This window comes from Diabrotica undecimpunctata, chromosome 1 (assembly GCF_040954645.1).
Source record: "Diabrotica undecimpunctata isolate CICGRU chromosome 1, icDiaUnde3, whole genome shotgun sequence".
Lineage (NCBI taxonomy): Eukaryota > Metazoa > Arthropoda > Insecta > Coleoptera > Chrysomelidae > Diabrotica > Diabrotica undecimpunctata.
This window is the reverse complement of record NC_092803.1, coordinates 42,824,076-42,843,911: the sequence shown is the minus strand read 5'-3', so window position 1 is coordinate 42,843,911 and position 19,836 is coordinate 42,824,076. Positions and strand designations below refer to the sequence as shown.

At 32.5% G+C, this 19,836-nt stretch overlaps 1 protein-coding gene across 1 annotated transcript in view; it reads right to left on the bottom strand.

Moving 5' to 3' along the window:
• Nucleotides 1–7,163: 7,163 nt before the first annotated feature.
• The window catches only part of LOC140442171 (uncharacterized), a 61,739-nt gene continuing 49,066 nt past the window's right edge, over nt 7,164–19,836 (bottom strand). The window contains exons 8-11 of the mRNA XM_072533262.1: nt 16,803–17,134; nt 14,713–14,899; nt 10,047–10,283; nt 7,164–7,600 (exon numbers count right to left, since the gene is read on the bottom strand). Of these exons, the coding sequence (XP_072389363.1) occupies nt 7,170–7,600; nt 10,047–10,283; nt 14,713–14,899; nt 16,803–17,134 (1,187 nt within the window). The 3' untranslated portion in view covers nt 7,164–7,169. The remainder of the gene's footprint in view (nt 7,601–10,046; nt 10,284–14,712; nt 14,900–16,802; nt 17,135–19,836) is intronic.

Below are 19,836 nucleotides of genomic sequence, written 5' to 3'. Positions count from 1 at the left end.
CTGGACTTGATGTGAAGCGATAATTGGATTGGAGTGTGATTTCAAAATACCAAATACCTTTTCATTTAATATTTGTATTTTGTTAGTTTTTTATGCAGTTTTTAATTTAAATCTGTTTAAAATGAATATAGTTTGACTAGAAACGAATTGATGGTGAGTAGTGAATCGATGTGAACACTGCTATTTCGTGGCACTACTTTGACGAAATCTTGTGCAAAATCTTTTCAAAAGCCTGTGTCACATCACGGAAGACCGTGGAGCTGACATTTTCTCCTTCTAACGTTTTTTCAATTATATCCGTTATTATGTGAACTTGATCTACGGTCCAGTGCTTTTTCTTGAAATCAAACTGGTGGGACGAAATTAAGTTTTTATCCTCTAAAATTAGTTTTAACCTTTTGAGTAATAATTTTTCGAACAGTTTCAAAATTTCAAAATGACGCGTCGGCGTCAAAAATGTTTCTTCCTCCAAACTTCCCTCCTGTTTAGTACCTTGAAAATTAGTGTAGAACTTTCTAGAGTTTACGTTTTTTAAATATTTGGTCAAGTGGAGAAGATCTTGTAACTTAGCAGCTTTGACCGGAAGTGGGCCGTTGTACAAAGCTTCGGGATGATTGTGGCTAGTAACTTCTGGAGTTTTGATATTATGAGCGTTCCTTAAATTTCTTTTCGGGTTTCGTTTAACTTTGCATTAAAACAGCGAGCTTGCAAATATCCCAGAATAGGTATTCTCATGAAAGATAAATTAAGGGCTATTTTTCCTAACTTCCAACACTCAAATAGGTCTCGTAGACATTGGGCATTTCTTGTAATACTTGTTGGAGAAATGCTTAGTCCAATTCAGAAATTTGATATTTTTTCCACAGTCCACCACTTGCAACGGTTTTTGTTTCACTCTGCTGTTGCGGAGGACTTCTCTCCAATCTTCCGGAGTTTACGTATAAGCTTTGTCATTAATTAAACTCATGTCCCGGTCGCACTCTCGATATGAATGTCCTCTGATTGGAAAAATTACTTTTACAAACTCAAACCGTCCTTTTGTCTGAACTAAATAATGAAGGAACCGAAAAACTATGTAATTTTTATTTTTGTCTCCACAAGAGTCATAAAATATTATCAAATTTTGAACCTGAGATGGCAATACGTTATACACAAAATGATCAATCATCGAACACACATCGCCAGCCCCCTTTTTTGCTACCGATTCGTCAGAAGTATAGAAAACAGAGGTTCAATCGGTAAATACATGTACATTAAAGCGTATAAAATTAAGTTCCCGTTTATAGTAGACATCGTTTGAGGTTAGATTAGGGGTTGGTAAATTTTTTAAAAAATTTTAAGATTTTGGAAGTCTATGGTTATGGTTTCGGTATCGATTGATTTTGACGACAATTTTCGATATTTTTTTTTTCACAAAATAAAATTTTTGACTTCTCGCAAGATGAAGTTGTTTCTCGTTGTTTTTTTCTTGTAATTTCTCCAAGATTTGCAGAAACCTTTGGCATCACTGCTGGCGTGAAAACCGAATGCAATATTAAACTTTGTTTAAAAAATTTCGCGAAATTTGTCATACGATAATTTATTATCGGAATTTTATCTCCCTGTCACTTTGACGATAGTATCTTCAGAAATTTAATGGGCCTATTTCCGTGTGTTCCTCTAGCGTCTAATGGTACAATGCCAGTTGAGGTCAGTGATTCTCGAATTCTTTGTACTCGGAAAGCAGAAATTTCATGAATGGATAAAAATGCTTTGAAACATACTTGCACATCACGAAAGTCTCCATCAGGGCCACTCCTAACACGATAGGAATAAGAAGCAAGATTAGGTCTCCCTGTACGCACTCTAATTCGTCTACGCATAACTGGGAGAACGGTTATCAGACCACCTAAATACCGATTCTGATCGTCGTAGTTAGCAAGTTCATTGAATTGAGTCAAAATGCGTCGCCTTTCGGCTTCATTGACATTCCCAAAACAACGAAAACGATGGCACTTGCAATCTGGCCCTACCTCATGAGTAGTGGCTCTCAGAAGTTTCACAACGTCACGCACACGGCCTGTTTTTCTTCTTTTTTTATCAGCAGTCCCCACGTCTACATTACTACAATCGCTACCACTATTTTCCATTGTATTCAGTATGTACTCACTACTTTACTATTGTTCAAATAGAATCAACTGGCAAACTAGAACACACCAACGAAGCCGCTAAACTAAGAACGAGAATCACAGAAATGCTGCACCCGGCCGGACCTGTTGAGACAGAGAGTGGGCGCCTTCGGACCCTGACGGTTATTTCCTGGCAGCGCGCGGACTATGATGTAATAAAAGGACTGTAAATGTTTTTCCTTTTTATTCCGTACCATCCGAAAGTAATATGTATTCATCACTAGAAAACTTTGTTGTTCTTTGGTTCTTAGTGGAACAGACAAAATGATTGCTTCTTCAAGTTGGAGCTGAAAGCTTTTCCAATATAACGAGTCTAGGAGCAGTTTCCCTTTCAATAGCATTATTGCTGAGGGTGAATAATAAAAATACTATTAACAAATTAAATCACTCACACTTAGTTTCCCTTTAAATTGCTAAGTGTGAGTGATGCAATTTGTGAATAGTATTTTTGTTCTTTTTCTATATAAAACGACACACCATTTTCAATTATAAATGTGAAGAAAGTGAAATGCCATATGTCACTTTTAAGATAACTTTCCGAACAACATACAGTGTTTTGGTATTTTAATGAAAATTTTTCGTATTATTGTTTTGCTAAGACGACAGTTATAGTCGATTTCATATCTGGTAATCAGAAATCTAGTTTTATAGATTTTTCATCAAAAATTCTGCTTTATCTTCTTATTCTGATGTTCAGATTTTCCGGAAGTTATTACGCGAATTGACGTTATTTATTTATGTATTTATTGATAGGACTATTTATAAATGATAGCGTTGAAACCTTGAAAATTTTATCAACGAAAAAAATGAGTTATCGTAAAAATATTTAATTATAAACTAATGTTTACATCTTAGTGCAAACTTGATGGAATAAGTATATTATTTAAATAACAATGGTCCGACGAAGATATAGGACAGGAATTTACATCTTTAAAATTCTAAATATAAATAAAGATTTAAACCGATCAAGAAAGTACTATACAATACTAATATTAAATACATCAACATTAATTCATGTTTTTTTTTTCGATATTGTTAACTCTTCGTCGAATGATCAAAATCTATCAAGTGATGTAATATTAAGTGTAGAGTCTAGCTAGTAAGAATTGAAATTACCAAACTGATATGGCAGAACCATTGTACGAAGAACTGAAGATTATATAAAAGTAATAAAGAAGATAATAGTAGAAAAAAACATCTGTGACATAACGAATCCACAGGAAAGTATATTAGTAAATTTACCAAACGAACAAAATGGCTTTCAAATCAAACAATAAATACATTTCTACCACATAATGAAGAAGAATAAAATTAAACCACCTTTTCAATGCTTCATATAGCCTCAAATATTTTCTAAAGTCCATGGTAACAGTCCAGGGAGGAACAGTGTTGACCTTTCTATTTACCCTTTCATAAAAAGGAAGGTCAAGCCTGGCATGTGTTGTAAAACATTCCCAAAACGGTCTGAATTTACGTAGTGGTAATAGGTAATGGATTTTGACAAGGGCTATGACATTGTAAATAACAGGTAAACTTCTGTACTGAATGATGCCGCAAATGCTAGTGGAAGTTTTTTCTTCGAAACTCCAGGGGAACTTCTCCAGCTTCACAGTTTAAACTTTTAGTAGGGCTAGTATAAAAGGCATCAAGTATGGTTCGCAGAGCACTATTTTGTATTTGACCGAGTTGTATTATCAAATATGGTTTTGCTGAATCGTAATCCTGACCTGATCCATGATTTGACATAAGAGTCAGAGTTTTACTATCTGCTTCCCACGTGTTGGGTGCAACACATTTTATAATGTTAAGTGCAGATTGACAAGTACTTTTTAGATCATGAATGTTGTGATTCCACGATAATCTCTTGTTAAATGTCATGCCTAAACATTTAATTTTCTCAATATATTTTATTTCTTTATTAAATAAGTAGTTTTAATTCTGGAGTGATAAAACTTCTTTTTTTTTTTGAAAATAACATAGCCTTTGATCTTGTTGTTGATATTTGAAGACCAGTACAATTTGTTCATCATTCGAGATTCCACAGTACTTTCTCTAGATGGACCTGGATAATTTTATTATTTATCCCCTTAACAAAAATGATTAAATCATCAGCAGAGTCTAGCTCTTACTGATAATTCACAAGTGGAAATAATATTATTTATTGCAATAAGAAATAGGGAGACGCTTAAATTAGACCCTTGCGAATTCCTTTTTTTTTTAAATTTTTCTATTAGATAAAGTACCATAACTCGTACAATAAAAGTTCGATGAGACAGTAAATTTTTTATAAATTGTGCTACATTATCTTTTATTTCCCATCGACTAAGTGTTTGAATAATACCATGTCTACAAACTGTATCACATGCTCTAGTTATATCAAAAAATACTGCGATACATTTTTGTCCACATGCCATTGCTTCATGAATCTCAGACTCTAAACTAATAAGATTGTCCAACGATTTTTCCGGAATCCGCTTTGTTCCGAGGCAAGTAATTTTTTATTTTCTAAAAACCACATTAATCTGTTGGATATGATTTTCTCGAGGACTTTGCGCATTACACAAGTTAGAGAAATAGGTCTATATGAATATGATAGAGATTTTGGTTGATTTTGTTTATAAATAGGGATGACGATAGGTGAACTCCAAATTTTTGAGAACTTGCCATGTCTCCATGTATTATTATAGATATCCAGAGAGTTTCTTTGCAGATGAAAGAAGTTTTTGCAGAAATATTGCAGGGATATTATCAGGCCCGAGAGAAGAGTTTTTCGTATTATGGAGTGAGTATACTAATTCATCCATGGGTATAAGATAATATAAAGGAGAAAGGTCATCAGACGGTATATCAATACCTTTGGATTTAGCTATTTCTTTTTTGGTCAAGAAATCTGAAGAAAGAACGTAATAGCTAGAATGATTAGCTGGAATATTGGCTATATCTAAAGGGGAAGTGTATATATTTTGATATTCTTTTAAGAACTAAGACGTATTTTCACGGATATCTTTTGTACCATTTGCCATGCTTTATTAATTGGTGTAGAAGAATTTAATTCTAAAATAAACTTTTTCCATGATTCACGTTTACTTCTTTTAATGATAAATCTAGCTCAAGCTTTTATTCGTTTGAATTCTAATTTATTTTCAAGTGTATTATAATTTCTGAATCGATTTAATGCTGTTTTTGAAAATTTAATAGCTTCTTGACATTCAGAATTCCACCAAGGGATTGATGAATTTAATTGTTTGCAATTTCATTTTACCAACGGCTCTTTTGGCTGCATTTAATAATAAATTGAAAAACTCTTGAATTTGATTATTAATATTATTATTTGATTGTCAAATTTCATCTGGTGTATTCATTTCATTTGAAACTAGATTATAATAATCTTGCAAATTTTCATTTTTTATGTTCCATTTTACAACATTACAAGAGTATTGTATACTGTCAGGATTTGTTATTACAGTCGGAAAATGGTCACCATCATTTAAATAAGAAATTACATTCCAAGACAAGGTAGCTGATAATGCTGGATCACATATTTTTTTTATTTAAATTATATAGAATATACAGAATAAAACCTTATATAAGATAGAATTTGAAATACGTTGATACGTATACAAATAGATGGTGTCTAACTTATGGGAAAAGAATCAAAAATTGTTACTTACGTTGAGAACAGACCATTTATTACGTAGGTGATCGTTAAGGCGTATTAGGGACACTTGCGCGGTTAAAAACTTTAACATCAGACCTTAACAGATCACACAAACTTAACTTTTTTCATTATCAAAATCTGCTCGATATCTTCATGGAACCTCCTATACCACTTTCCCCCAATTTCAAATGTAGTTTTTCATTCAGCAGATATTCCAGCAAAAGTAATGTATTTAACTTTATACTATACAAATGGGCAGCTCACGTAGCCCGATATAATGACAACAGGTGGACACGGAGAATTCTAGAATGGCGACCAAGGACGACAACAAGAAGCATGGGAAGACCTCAAAAAAGATGGGTAGATGACATAAGAACAGTGACAAGCAAACAGTGGATTAGATTGGGTGATCGTTAAGGCGTATTAGGGACACTTGCGCGGCTAAAAACTCTAACACCAGATCTTAACAGGTCACACAAACTTAACTTTTTTTTAAAAAGAGAAATCAAACGATTTCTACTTAGCGAAACCGAATTCAAATCTTAACCACTGTGTTTCCTAAAATTTGCGAAACAAACAGCTGGATGAATTACTCGGCAAGGGAATCTAAAATTGCATTCCACAAGCCGTTCATCCTAGTCAAAATTCGTAGTGAATTCAGTTTCTCGTACTTCCAACGAAGTAAATAACAAAACAGAATGACGGTATTACATTTTTGTTTTGATACAGTGCAGCAACAACCGTTGATACGTATTTCGACCTCCTTAAGTCTCTTCAGAACGGTATAGTCACTGCTAGCAGTGACGCTAGCAGTGACCGTTCTGAAGAGACTTAAGGAGGTCGAAATACGTATCAACGGTTGTTGCTGCACTGTATCAAAACAAAAATCTAATACCGTCATTCTGTTAACTTTTTTCATTATCAAAATCTCCTTGATATCTTTATGGAACCTCCTATACTACTTCCCCCCAATTTCAAATGTAGTTTTTCATTCAGCAGATATTCCAGCAAAAGTAATGTATTTAACTTTAAAAAAATCTCCTTTCGCTAGCCAGTATTCTAGAGATTATTATAATATTTATCATCTTCTATAGGATTGATTTTTCCAGTTGTATCAGCGCCGGTAAGAAATTAGTTCTATCATTAATATCGTAAACAGTTTATTAGTAACATTAATTTATTATCCATGTATACTTATATCTACCAATAATTTACCAACTCCAAACAGGGTTCTAAAGAACAACTATATATATATATATATATATATATATATATATATATATATATATATATATATATATATATATATATATATATATATATATATATAAGACCAATTTACACTATATTCGTTTCAGCCCCATGTGAAACCCATTTTTCGCTGCAAAAGAAATAGCAGTATCACTTAATACAAGAGGTATATCAGTTTTATTAGTTGGTACAATTTTAAAGTTCTTTAAAATGTAGAAAAAGAATAACTTCGCCTCCATCACTGCGAATCTGGCTCCAATACAGTTCCTCGGTCCTAAACCGAAAGGTATATAGGTATATTGCTTGATATCTGCTTTATTTTCTTCACTGAATCGCTCTGGGTAGAAAACTTCCGGGTCTGGATAGTACCGTGGATCGCGATGTAATCCGTAGGCTACGATGGTGACCAGTTGGCCAACTTTGATGTGAAGTGGTTTCTCGTGTGGAAGAACTGGTGGAATAGTGAGAGGTTTGGTGCATACTCTTTCTACTACTGGCATGTTTGGCCATTTCCGTAGTGTTTCTAAAATTGTAAGATACGTAACGATATATAGTAAAATTTTAACGTTAAATTTTTATTCTGTGTGGACAAATTTTACTCTCTGCATTCAAAAATAGTGCGTAGTTCCATGCAGATCTAGATAATATAAGTTGATTTTATTTATTACAAACCAGAATTAGTTAATAAAACATTTAGTAAATTTAAGACAATCACAGTTAACAGCACAAAAGGTTCATAAGATTAATTTTTTTTAACATAGGATAAAGAGAATAAAATTTTAACACACAAAGTAAAAATTTAATGTTAAAATTTTACTCTAGAGTAAAATTATAAAGTTAAATTTTACTCTTGAGTAAAAATTTAACGTTATAATTTATAATTTGACTCTAGAGTTGTAGTGTAAATAGAATATAAAGAAGCGTAATAAAGTAAGTAAATAGTGTTTAATTTCTCATTAAGTTTTATAGGTGCTAGAAAATATATCTGTACAGGGAGTTTCAAAAAAAGGTAACCCCATCTCTAGGATAGGTAAAAAACTGAAAAAAAATTGGGGTTTGAAAAAGATACAGGGCGTTGAAGAAAAAAAAATTACGCATTTTTTACGATTTTGTCGAAACTAGTGGCAACTTTGTAATGAAATTTTATACGAATATGTTTTGGATGCTGATACATGCCATGAATTTGTTTTTATATCTGATTCTTATAGAGGTCGCTAGTTACACGGATCGTACTAAGTATTAGTCAATATAACTTTTTTAAGAGTATAATTATTAATTAAAATTTCAAGTAAACTTAAACATCATTCAATTTTACACGAAAAAGGTACTCTTAGTAAAACTCGATACTGTGTACCGTTTTCGAAATATTTTGATTTGAAAATTATGAAGTAATAATTGATGCTGGTAGTAATGATAAAGTTCTAATAGGTATACCTCTATTTTCTCCAAGTGTGCCATGGAAATCTGACATTTATTGATTGTTATGACGATAAATCAACAATAACTAGAGTTTTGAAACCTTGTTATTTGTAAAATCAAATCAAAATGTTGAATACACTGACATGTTATTAACCTTAGGCGAATGTTTAGGATGTTCTAGTGCAGCTGTGACACGTTATGCAGAAAAGTTTCCTAGAAGAAACTAACCAAGTAAAAAAACATTTAGAGCTGTTGAACGACGTGTCGAGAAACTGGGAATGTGAGAAAAAATAAAATAAATTCTGGTAGACCAAGAACAACAAGAACAATTAATAAAGAAAATAATATTTTAAATTTACTTGATCAAGATCCAACAGTTAGCGTAAGGAATATAGCAAGACAAACAAATACTTCTTCTTCAAGTACTTGGCGGATACTGAAAGAGCAGCAATTACATCCTTATCATTACAGATAAGTCCAAGAGCTCTTGCCAGATGATCTACCGGTTAGAGTGGATTTTTGTGAAATATTGCAACAAAGGACAGCCCACAATCCAAATTTTTTAAAATGCATTCTTTTTATGGACGAGGCCACCTTTACGCGACAAGGTATGTTTAACTCCCATAATGCACACTACTGGTGTGATGAGAATCCACGAGTCAAAAGGGTATCACATTACCAACACTCATTTAAAGTTAATGTTTGGGCAGCAACTTTAGGTAACAAATTAATAGGTTATCATATTCTACTTGGAAATTTAAATGGTGATATGCATCTTGATTTTTTAAACAATTCCTTATTTTAGATATTGGAAGATTTAACGCTAAACGAGCGAAGATCTTTATTTTTTTTGCACGATGGAGCTCCACCACACTTTGATAGAAGGTGTCGTAATTGGTTGACTAATCATTTTCCGAATCGATGGATTGGTAGAAGTGCAGAAGCTCCGATTTATTGGCCTCCTCGGTCATGCAATTTTAACCCTTTGGACTACGCAGTTTGGTCGTATATTAAGGAAAAAGTCTATGCTACAGAGGTAAATTCACGCCAAGAATTGGAAGAAAGAAAATTCAACGTCAATTTAATGACATCATAGCTGATCCCCTACCGTTTAGGAGGTTAATGGAAACTTTAGAAAAAAAAAATAGACTTGTGTATTCGCGAAAACGGAGGGCATTTTAAACACTTACTGTAATTGAATTTTATTTTATGTTCTTAGTCAATAATTTAATTTTCTTCTTGTGAGTTTTGTTTAATTACTAACTATTTTATACCAGCATCAATTATTACTTCATAATTTTCAAATCAAAATATTCCGAAAACGGTACACAGTATCGAGTTTTACCAAGAGTACCTATTTCGTGTAAAATTGAACGATGTTTAAGTTTACTTGAAATTTTGATTAATAATTATACTCTTAAAAAAGTTATATTGACTAATACTTAGTACGATCAAATTTTTTTCCTTGCCCTGCAAAACAGTATTAAAATTCTCAAGCATATGAGTTTCAGAACCTTCTTACGCATATAAACATAAAAACATATACCCACCAGAAAGTACCATATCCATATATTTCATGTCGACCAACGCTTCGTAAGTCAATCCATTTTGGCATTTGTTAAACGTTTCTATAACTTCCTGTCTTAGTTTGTCCTGAACGTCTTGATTTGTGCATAACTCATATCCCATCAAGCTTATAAAACCAGAACTTGTGTCGAATCCAGCAAAGAAGAAAACCAGAGCCTGTGCCAGAATATCCTGATTGGTTATTTCAGATGAGGAATCAACTAAAATAATTAAAAATAAAGTAAAACAAAAAAAGTATTCGTATAATAGCATAAAATACGTAATATAGAATTGAAAATCTAAGAACTGACAATAAACTAGGCGGAAATTTCTAGGAACAGTAAAGCCTCACCAAACAAAGCAGTGGCGTTCCAAAAAATACTTATGATTTAAATCAAATTGTTAAAGATAGGTACATTAAACAATGATATTAGATTATATTTTTAGCAATATTGTACTACATTTTAATACATATTATTATAATATATCACATACATAATATATTGTCTGTATGTGAAACCATAGATAAGTATTACAGATTGCAATATTAATAAATATTAATTACAAAGATTGTTTTAACTTTAAAACCTTTATTATTTATATTATTACTCACTTAAACGTTACAAAGTTAAATAGAAGAATATATGAAATGATTGTAATAAAGTAAATAAATAATACATACATACAGGACAGTTTGGAAAACTTATATTCACATAGGTTACATAGGTACATGGTAATGTTAAATTATATTATTCACTTTCATAATCAGATGCACTGTCGTCGTCACTAGAATCATTTAAATCAATCCTTAATTCTTCAGTAATTACATCTATGCGACGTTCACTTTCCAAATAGTTATCTTCAACCTTGACAACATGTTCACACACTTTCTTCCAGTTATCTACAGTTACTCTAGCAAATTCCTGTTCCACCAACACTTTTACGTCTTCTAACTTAAAATAAACGTTTTATTTTGCAACTTCATTTTTATTTGCGCCCAAACCATTTCTATAGGGTTCAAGTCTGGATGATATGGCGGTAATTTTAAAGAAACATGTCCACATTCTTTCAGCACTTTGTCAAATTTATATCGAATATGATCTTGTTTGTGTCATTTGATGATTTCATACAATTTCGGTTTTAACATTAACTTTACAAATGGTAAATTTTTTTCTGTCAACCAAGATATCATATCCATTTTTTTAGAATTACTGGTGGGTGCTTTATTAATTTGTATATTATAATATAACGCATTATCAGTAACAACAACAGATCCAACAGGAAAATTGGGGATTAACGGTTCTTTCATCCATTTTTCATAATTTTCTGAATTCATATCATCATGATAATCTCCTGTCTTAGCTCCTAACTTAAAAATCAAAAGGACATTCTGTATGAAACCCATCTTTTCACTACCATGTACGATAACCAACCTACTTCCTTTTGAAATATTTTTGAACAATCCTTTTCCACTGTCATCTGTCCAGCTATTTGGCGTAGTGTGTCCTGCGTGTACATAGGTTTCATCAACATATATAATGACTTACCTTCGCTTCTGTAATATTTAATTTTGTCCAAATAGTTAATGCTTAGAGTACGAATAGTATTTCTAATGAACTGTTTGTCATACTCCCTCAAGTCTGTCATGGTTGCTTTTCTTTTAGCAAGTGTTGTAGCTGGAAATTTTAGTGTATTATTTACCTCTGCGTTTGTTAACATACTCGTTTAATGAATGATCCTTTCTACTGTACGTAAAGATACTCCAGTAACTTCACTCAAACGTTGTTTAATACTGGTTCGATTATCTTCAGGAAATAGTATTTGCATATATTTAAATACATTGTAAACTATTCCTTTGGATTCTGGTGTCAATCTGATCTGTTTACTCGTACTACACTTAACCATCTTCATTCTACAAAATAGTTCTAATACGCGTGGTAGCACCTTTCTTGTTGATACTCGAAAACATAATTAGACTAAGTACGAACTCGTTTGAAATCCAGTGACAAGAAATTCTCGGAAATAATTCAATTGTGATAGTAGTGATTTCAAATAATTTAATTTGTTTAATATTGCAACGCCACTGCATGGGTCTGATCATAGATATTCTATTGTCTGCGTGATTAACTATTTCGTGGAAGGGCTCGCCACTCGATTTGAAATAATCTGTATTAAAATTTATTTGTAAGAGATTGTACCTAGAGATAAGTAATAAAGATTATGATTTTAGTAAAAACTATTTGCATAAATAATTTAGAATAAGAAAGTGGGTAAATTGTTGTTCTGTAAATCAAATAAATATGATTTCAATATTGGTTATTCCAAATAGACTAGGATGACAGGTAGATGCTGGAAAAACTAAATGCATGGCAATATGAAAACATGCACTTTTATGAGTACAGCTGTCATTAGAAAACGCTCCAATCGAGCAAAGAAAACCGTTCAAATACTTGGGAATTATAGTGAATGACCAATGAGATCCTGAACAAGAAATAAAATGCAGTACCGAACAAGCAAGACAAGCTTTTATTAAATTTAAACCTTTACTATGTAACCACAATCTTTTCTTTAATCTCCGCTACAGGATGGTGAAATGCTATGTATAGTCCATATTGTTATACGGCATGGAGATATGGATGTTAAAAATTTTCTCTTTTCCGGTAAATATTTTGTTTGTATAATAGGAAGGAGGGGCAAGATATGCACTTTCTTGAAGTGTTGTGATTGGTCAAGAAAGAGATTTTGAGAAACGGGTAGGAGAGAAAACTGAGAAGGGATTTTGAAAAAGGAAACACGTGGAGAACGGTGTAAAATTTGAAAGAGGAAAGGTGATTTTGGTTTCTTCGTAAAATTATAAAAGAAAAACAAATATTGTTGTTTAAATTTTGTTCTAATAGCCAAGCAGTGCAAGCCGAGATTTCCAATGATCAAAATTGTAAGTTCTTTAAATACAAATTATTTGAGGTTAGGCCGTCTATGTCTTTTTGAGAGGTCACCAGATTCTGAGGGTTAGAAGCAGCAGCAGATTGGAAATTTCAATTTCGATAAGAAATTATTTATTTGGGCAAAGATCAACTTAGTAGGAGAATAGCTGAACCAGAAGGAGTGAGTACCACATAAGTAAGTTCCATTTGATAAATTAATTTTTTTTATTTTTAAGAGACATTCACAGGGAGTTTAGAGTGGATTCAAATATTTTTTATCGGTGACTGAATATTATAAACAATTTTCTGGAACCGGAGAGCACGTTAGGAAAATATGATTTGTGTGTTATTGAAGTTGACAATTTATGGTATGATTTTGTTTTGTTAGAACATTTTATGTTTTTATATAGAACGTATAATAATCTTGTGTTGATACATAATATCGATGAATTTTATAATTCATCTAATATTTTATCTAATATTTTAAATAAAAATGTAGGACATTTTTCCAAAATGGAGGACAAACAGAATTCCAAAATGGCACTGATATTATTTAACAATATTTATATAACTATATTTATATAAGGCAAGTACAAGAGAAATCATTAGAATACAAAAAACCAGCATATCCATGTTTCGTGGACCTTAAAAAGGCATTTGACCGTGTCAAATTAAAGGACGTTATTCACTTATTGTATGCAAGAGAGATACCTCTAGGAATAATCAAAAGAATCGAAAATATCTACCAAAACAACACAATAAAAGTAAAAGTGAAAGAACTAACCGACCCTATTGAAGCTGGCAATGGGATAAGACAGAGAGATTCCCTCAGTCCTCTATTGTTTAACCTGATTATGGATGAAATAATAAAAAAATAAAAACTGAAAAAGTATACCATACGACGCAATACTACTCTTTTAAAGTGAAGACAATTTACAACGTATTCTGCACCAATTTAATATAACCGCCAGGCAGTTTAACATGTTAATTTCCCCAAAAAAAAAAAGACAAAATGCATGGTTACAACAGCAAATTTCTTATTCTTCTTGTGACACTCCTATCGGAGAATGGAAATCATCAAGGCTATCCTGACCTTGTTTACAGCTGACCTAAAGAGTTCATTAAAAATTTTCAGAATTTACAAAACAGTCATCAGACCAATAATGACATACGCGGCAGGAATCGGACCTGACACAGAGAGGACAAAAATGATGTTAGAAACAGCAGAGATAAAAACACTTAGAAAAATTGATGGCAAGACACTATGGGACAGAGCTAGAAGTACAGATATACGACGTATATAAAAGGTGGAGAACATCAAGAACTGGGTAAAAAATAGAAGAGTAGAATGGAACGATCATATAAGCCGAACGACAACAAATAGAGTAGTAAAGACGGCAAGAGACCCCCGGTTCCCCAACTTACTGGAGGCACATTGAAAAACAGAGAGTCATGTCTATATAAAAGGAAGAAGAAGAAGAAGAATAAGAAGAAGAAGAATATACATTACTATAATTTATGAACATAGACAAGATGAATTCAATATTAAATTTTCAGTGGCGGCTTGCGACGGGCCAACGGTCACAACGTCTATGTTTACAATATGTTATTATTATTATTATTTGTGTTCTGAGGGGTTTTAAATATTTTTCTTTAGAATTAGAGATATTTGTGAATATTGTACTAGAAAAGTTATTGACAAAACATATGAATTTTTATAGCTTACCTTCCCTACCATCATTACTTTTCTCGTTCGTTTTGTCATTATCAGATAATTTTTTTCTAGCTTCTAAAAGCATCTGGATCATGTCCGGTCTACAGATGCCTTTTTCTTCTCTAAATTTGATTGTATCGTCTATTATATTTTTGAAAAATTCTCCAACGTCGACGTTAACGATTCGAATATTGAACAGCTGAAATAAAGACAGATTTTTAGGAAATACATATATTTTGAAAATAGACAGTGCCATATGACAGAATTACAGTGTACACAAAGTTATTACGCTTGAAAATATATTATATCTTGTCTATTTTAATTTTATTTACGTATATATCATTAGATTGAGATATAAGTCTATCATTGATAGACTAATGAATCAGAGGATAAGTTTAGCAGATAAACAGCAGGGTTTTCGCACTGAAAGATCGTGTACAGGAGCAATATTCTTTGTAAATCAAATTACTGAGAAATCATAGCGTATAAAAGATCAGCATTTCTGTATTTGATTGACTTAAAGAAAACGTTTGACAGAGTAAGACACAAAGATGTAATCCATCTTCTGTATAATCAAGAAGTTTCTCTAAATGTCATAAAAACTATGGACAACTGGACAACTTACGAAACCTATAGAAATAGGCAACGGAAAAAGACAAAGGGACTCATTGAGCCCTATGATCTTTAATTTAATCATGGATGAATACAGAATGGGAAACAAAGAAGTCAACATACTCTGTTACTCAGACGATGCTATATTGATAGTCCAAGATGAAGATAGTCTGAAAAGACTGGACCACATATTTAACATACAAGCAAAAGAATTTAATATATTTAATAGAATGAGACCAGTCTCATTCAGAAAACTAAAACAATAGTAATCAGCAAATAATCAATTAGATGTAAAATATAAATTGATGGCATTGGTATTGAAAAAGTAGTAATGGGAATAAAATACCCTGAAATTACACTGTCCAGCTATGGAGACCTGGACAAAGAAGTAAGAGGTTAAGTACAAAAAGCAAATAGACTGGCAGGGTAACTTATTAACACTACATGGTGAAACAGACACATTAACACTGAGATGAAATCAAGAATTTATATATCTAGTGTAAGACCAATAATGACATATGCCTCAGAAACAAGACCCGACACAGCCACACTACAAAGGCTACTGGAAACAGCAGAGATGAGAGTACTGAGGAAAATTACAGGAAATACGCTGAGAGATCGAAAAAGGAGAAGTGATGACATTAGAAGACAATCTAACGTACAGTGTATAAACGAATGGACGTAAATAGAAAAAAAGAATGAAATGATCACATAAGCAGAATGGGGGAGACCTGTGGTCAAAATAGCAAGAGATAAATCACCAATCTGAGGAAGAAGTATCGGACGACTACGCAAAAAATGGAGTGACAACCTTCCATAGAGATAATATGCCCCCAATGAACAAGCAGAATTACTAATAAAAGGGAAGAAAACAAGAAGAAGATATCATTAGATCATATCATTAATAACACAAACGCTATATCACAACGCTCAAAATAGGTTGTATCTAGTATATTTTAGCAACATTTGCGTATATACAAATAGATCATGTCATAGAAAACATATAAATCCTATATCATAACGCTGTATAACATAATGTGACGATTGGTTGATTGACTTAGCTTTTTCTCAAAATTTTCCTCATTATTTCATATGTCCACATATTACTCTTCAGACTCTTAAGTCCTAGCATTTCAATGTACTCAATTATCTGTTCCTTCCATGTTATTTTGAGAAATCTATGTTATAATTGCATATTTTCTTCCGGCAGCTCTTACCTTGATTCTGTCGTGACATCAAGTAATAAGACTGTAGACAATCAGTTTTACTTCAGTCAACAATGTTATATGACTCGTTCATTATATTCATATTCATTAGCTCAATAGGTTTCATTTCGATTTCTTAATCTTTCATGATTACATTAGCTTTTTTTATCAGACCGCCATATTTTTGTTTAAAATCCATGAAAAAGACGTGAAATTTGATTTTCATAAATTTTTTTAATTGAAATTCATATATGATGATAATTCTATAGTCATACTATCACTTACTTTTGCTATATTTGGAAAGAACATATTAATAAGAAAACTCGCAATTTTTCGGAAATTGTTTAAGTTTGCCAACTTCGCACCATTTTTATAAAACTCATTTTCTGGATCAGCTAATGAATGTACTTCCAGACCAAAGGCTGTGGATGCTATGACGTCAGTACAGTACTTTGTAGCCATTTCCTTCATTTCTATTTCCACAACGTCTGTGTTCTTACTCAAAAAGTAGTCTGCAACCTTTTGAGAAATGTCGCTAATGAGAGAGAACATTGTTTTCATCTTGCTATTCGTGAACGAGGGACTTAGAATTAATCTCATTCTTCTCCATTTCACTCCTAAAACAAACAAATGTTTCCGTGAAATACACAGTAAAAAAAGCGAGCCATTTCAATTACATAGACCTCTACAGAAGTTTTGAGAGAGAAAGAGACATTGATTACAAATACAAATTACAAATTAAAAATTATACCTAAATACAGAAACAAATAGAAAGTATCAATAAATTGTTCAAGGATAGATAGATTAATTTAGTCATGATATAGGAACTGAATACGTACTCAATCAATGAGAAAATCAAAGAATGCAGAACAAAATGGAAACAAACATATTAGATAACGATAATTGTTGGATAAAAGAAAATTGCATAATTAACGTTAAGGGTATTGCAAGCGTATCTGCGCATCTTCTTAACAGTTTTGGTGTTAATCCATCTAAACCAGGTAAAGCGACTGTGCGAAGATTAATTAAGTGTTGTTTGACATGATCCACTGTGAATTCAACTTGCTGTAAGGATGCGCCGACACGATAACAGTTAATAGCAGGTATCCATCCTTCGATTCTTTAGAGTAAAAACCTGTGAAAATGCTCAAAAGAGAGTTTCGGAAGATTCTTTGTCAGAATAGCATAAAGTCTGGTTGGGTTTTTGAAGTAGAGGAATGGAAACTTCATAGGTTTCAAGGAAGAACGTATGAATTTGTAGACTTTTTTAATGTTACCAGTTTCAATAACATTTGCTTTAAAATTTTGTCTTAGAGTTTTTAGAGATGTTTTTAAGTTATTTGAAAATCTACGGTGGCTTTGGAAATCACTGAGAAGCCCGGTGAGTTTAAATTTCCGCCATAGATGTCGTTTGTGATTAATTTGTTTTATTGCTGTTCGATTTATCGAGAATTTAAGATTGTTTTTATAAATCTTACGGAAGGTGGTATTTGTAGAAATTATATTGTGGACGGTATCGAGAAATGCAGTCCACATTAATGAGGGGTCGTTTAAATCTGCAAAAAATAAATGCCAGTCGATTGGAGATAGTTCAGTGTCAACTTCAGAAAAGTCGGTAGTAGCATATGTTACAATATTATTTTTGCGGGGTAGTATTTGATTGAACTGAATATGAACCGTTATAACTGCATGATCTGACTTTCCTATAAGAGAACTGACTTCGAGAGATGAAATCAGCTGTTCGTCATTAATAAACACTAGATCTAAAGTAGAAGGTTGGTTATTAACCCTTTATAGGGCAGAATTATTTTTTGGTAATATAAACAAATTCTTTGCAGATTATAGATAAGGAATGATCCGTTATTGAACTTTCATTCGTATTTTCATTTTATTTTCACTCCTTGTTGTTTTTTTTAGGTGGTTGAAATTTCGACCACAGCCTGATTAGGTATGTTGACTTTGGTAAATGTAGTTGTGGTTCCATAATCGACCACAGAAAAAAACACATTAATTAAACATTTTTATTATGAAATAATGGAAAACATTGAATACATAATGCAACCTGGCAATCTGAGCATTTAATACTTGAACGTTTTGGCTTTGCTCTCGTTGAACAGAGTGCACAACGTCTTGATGTTCCTTTTTCTGGCATGTGATTGCCAACATCGCTTAGTCTCACCGTGCTTTCAACGCTAACAGAATTAGTGGTTGCTCCCATTTTCTTCAGTTTATTTCTTCCTATTGTTACCTTAGGTCCTGGTCTCTTTCTGTTATAGAAATCACCTATGAGCTCGTTGGCCAATACACTTCTAAAATACAGGTGACTCATTGGTTTCGATTTAATGGACCTCATTTTCATTGTAGTCTTATAAGTTATATATGAATTTACCACTGCTGCATCAATCAAATAGTAAATAATCTTCATATACCATCTTCGGGATTTCCATGAAATTGGATAAGAAGCATGAAGTTGATCGAATAGATCGACTCCACCCATATAGCGATTGTAATCACTTATGGCTTTTGGACACTTAACACTTTCTTGTTCACCATTTGGTTTTCTTCGCAAAACTGAAGTAATCTTAAGTGGATTATGCATAGTACTGCCGACTAAAACGCATTTGCGCCCCCGATCTTTCCATTTAACAACAGACATATCATTGGACATGAAATAATCGTGTTCTCCCATTTTCATTGTTTTGTCCTTTCTCATTTGTTTTGGAAAGCCTTTACGATTTATTCTAAAAGTTCCACAGCAGAACAAATCATGGGTTAACATTTTCTTAAGAAGAGGAAAACTCGAGAAAAAATTATCGAAATAAATGCAGTAGTTTGCGCCTCTAAGAGACTCGGTAATGTCTAATACCGTTTTAGCGCCTAAACCATATTCAGCATGTTGTGATTGAGATTTGCCTTCATATATGCTAAATTTGTGCACGTATCCAGTTTCGGAGCATGCAACGACCCAAACTTTAAAGCCTCTTTTTATGGGCTTTTTCGGCATATATTGTTTGAGAGAACTTCGCCCCTTGAAAGCAACCATACTTTCATCTACCGCAACATTTCTACTTGTATAAAAGTTCTCTTGAAAACGTTGCTGCAGTTCTGTTATCAAAGGCCTTACTTTGAACAGTTTGTCAAAATTGGGGTTATTTTGATTTCTTTACATGTTTTCGTTATTGTTTAGATGGAGAAAACGAAGCATTTTTAAGAATCGTTTTTGCGTAAAAATTTGCGAAACTCTTGGCACGTGCATGTTAATATCAGTTGACCAATAATGTCTCAAACTAGGTAGTTTATGAAACCCCATGATTATAAG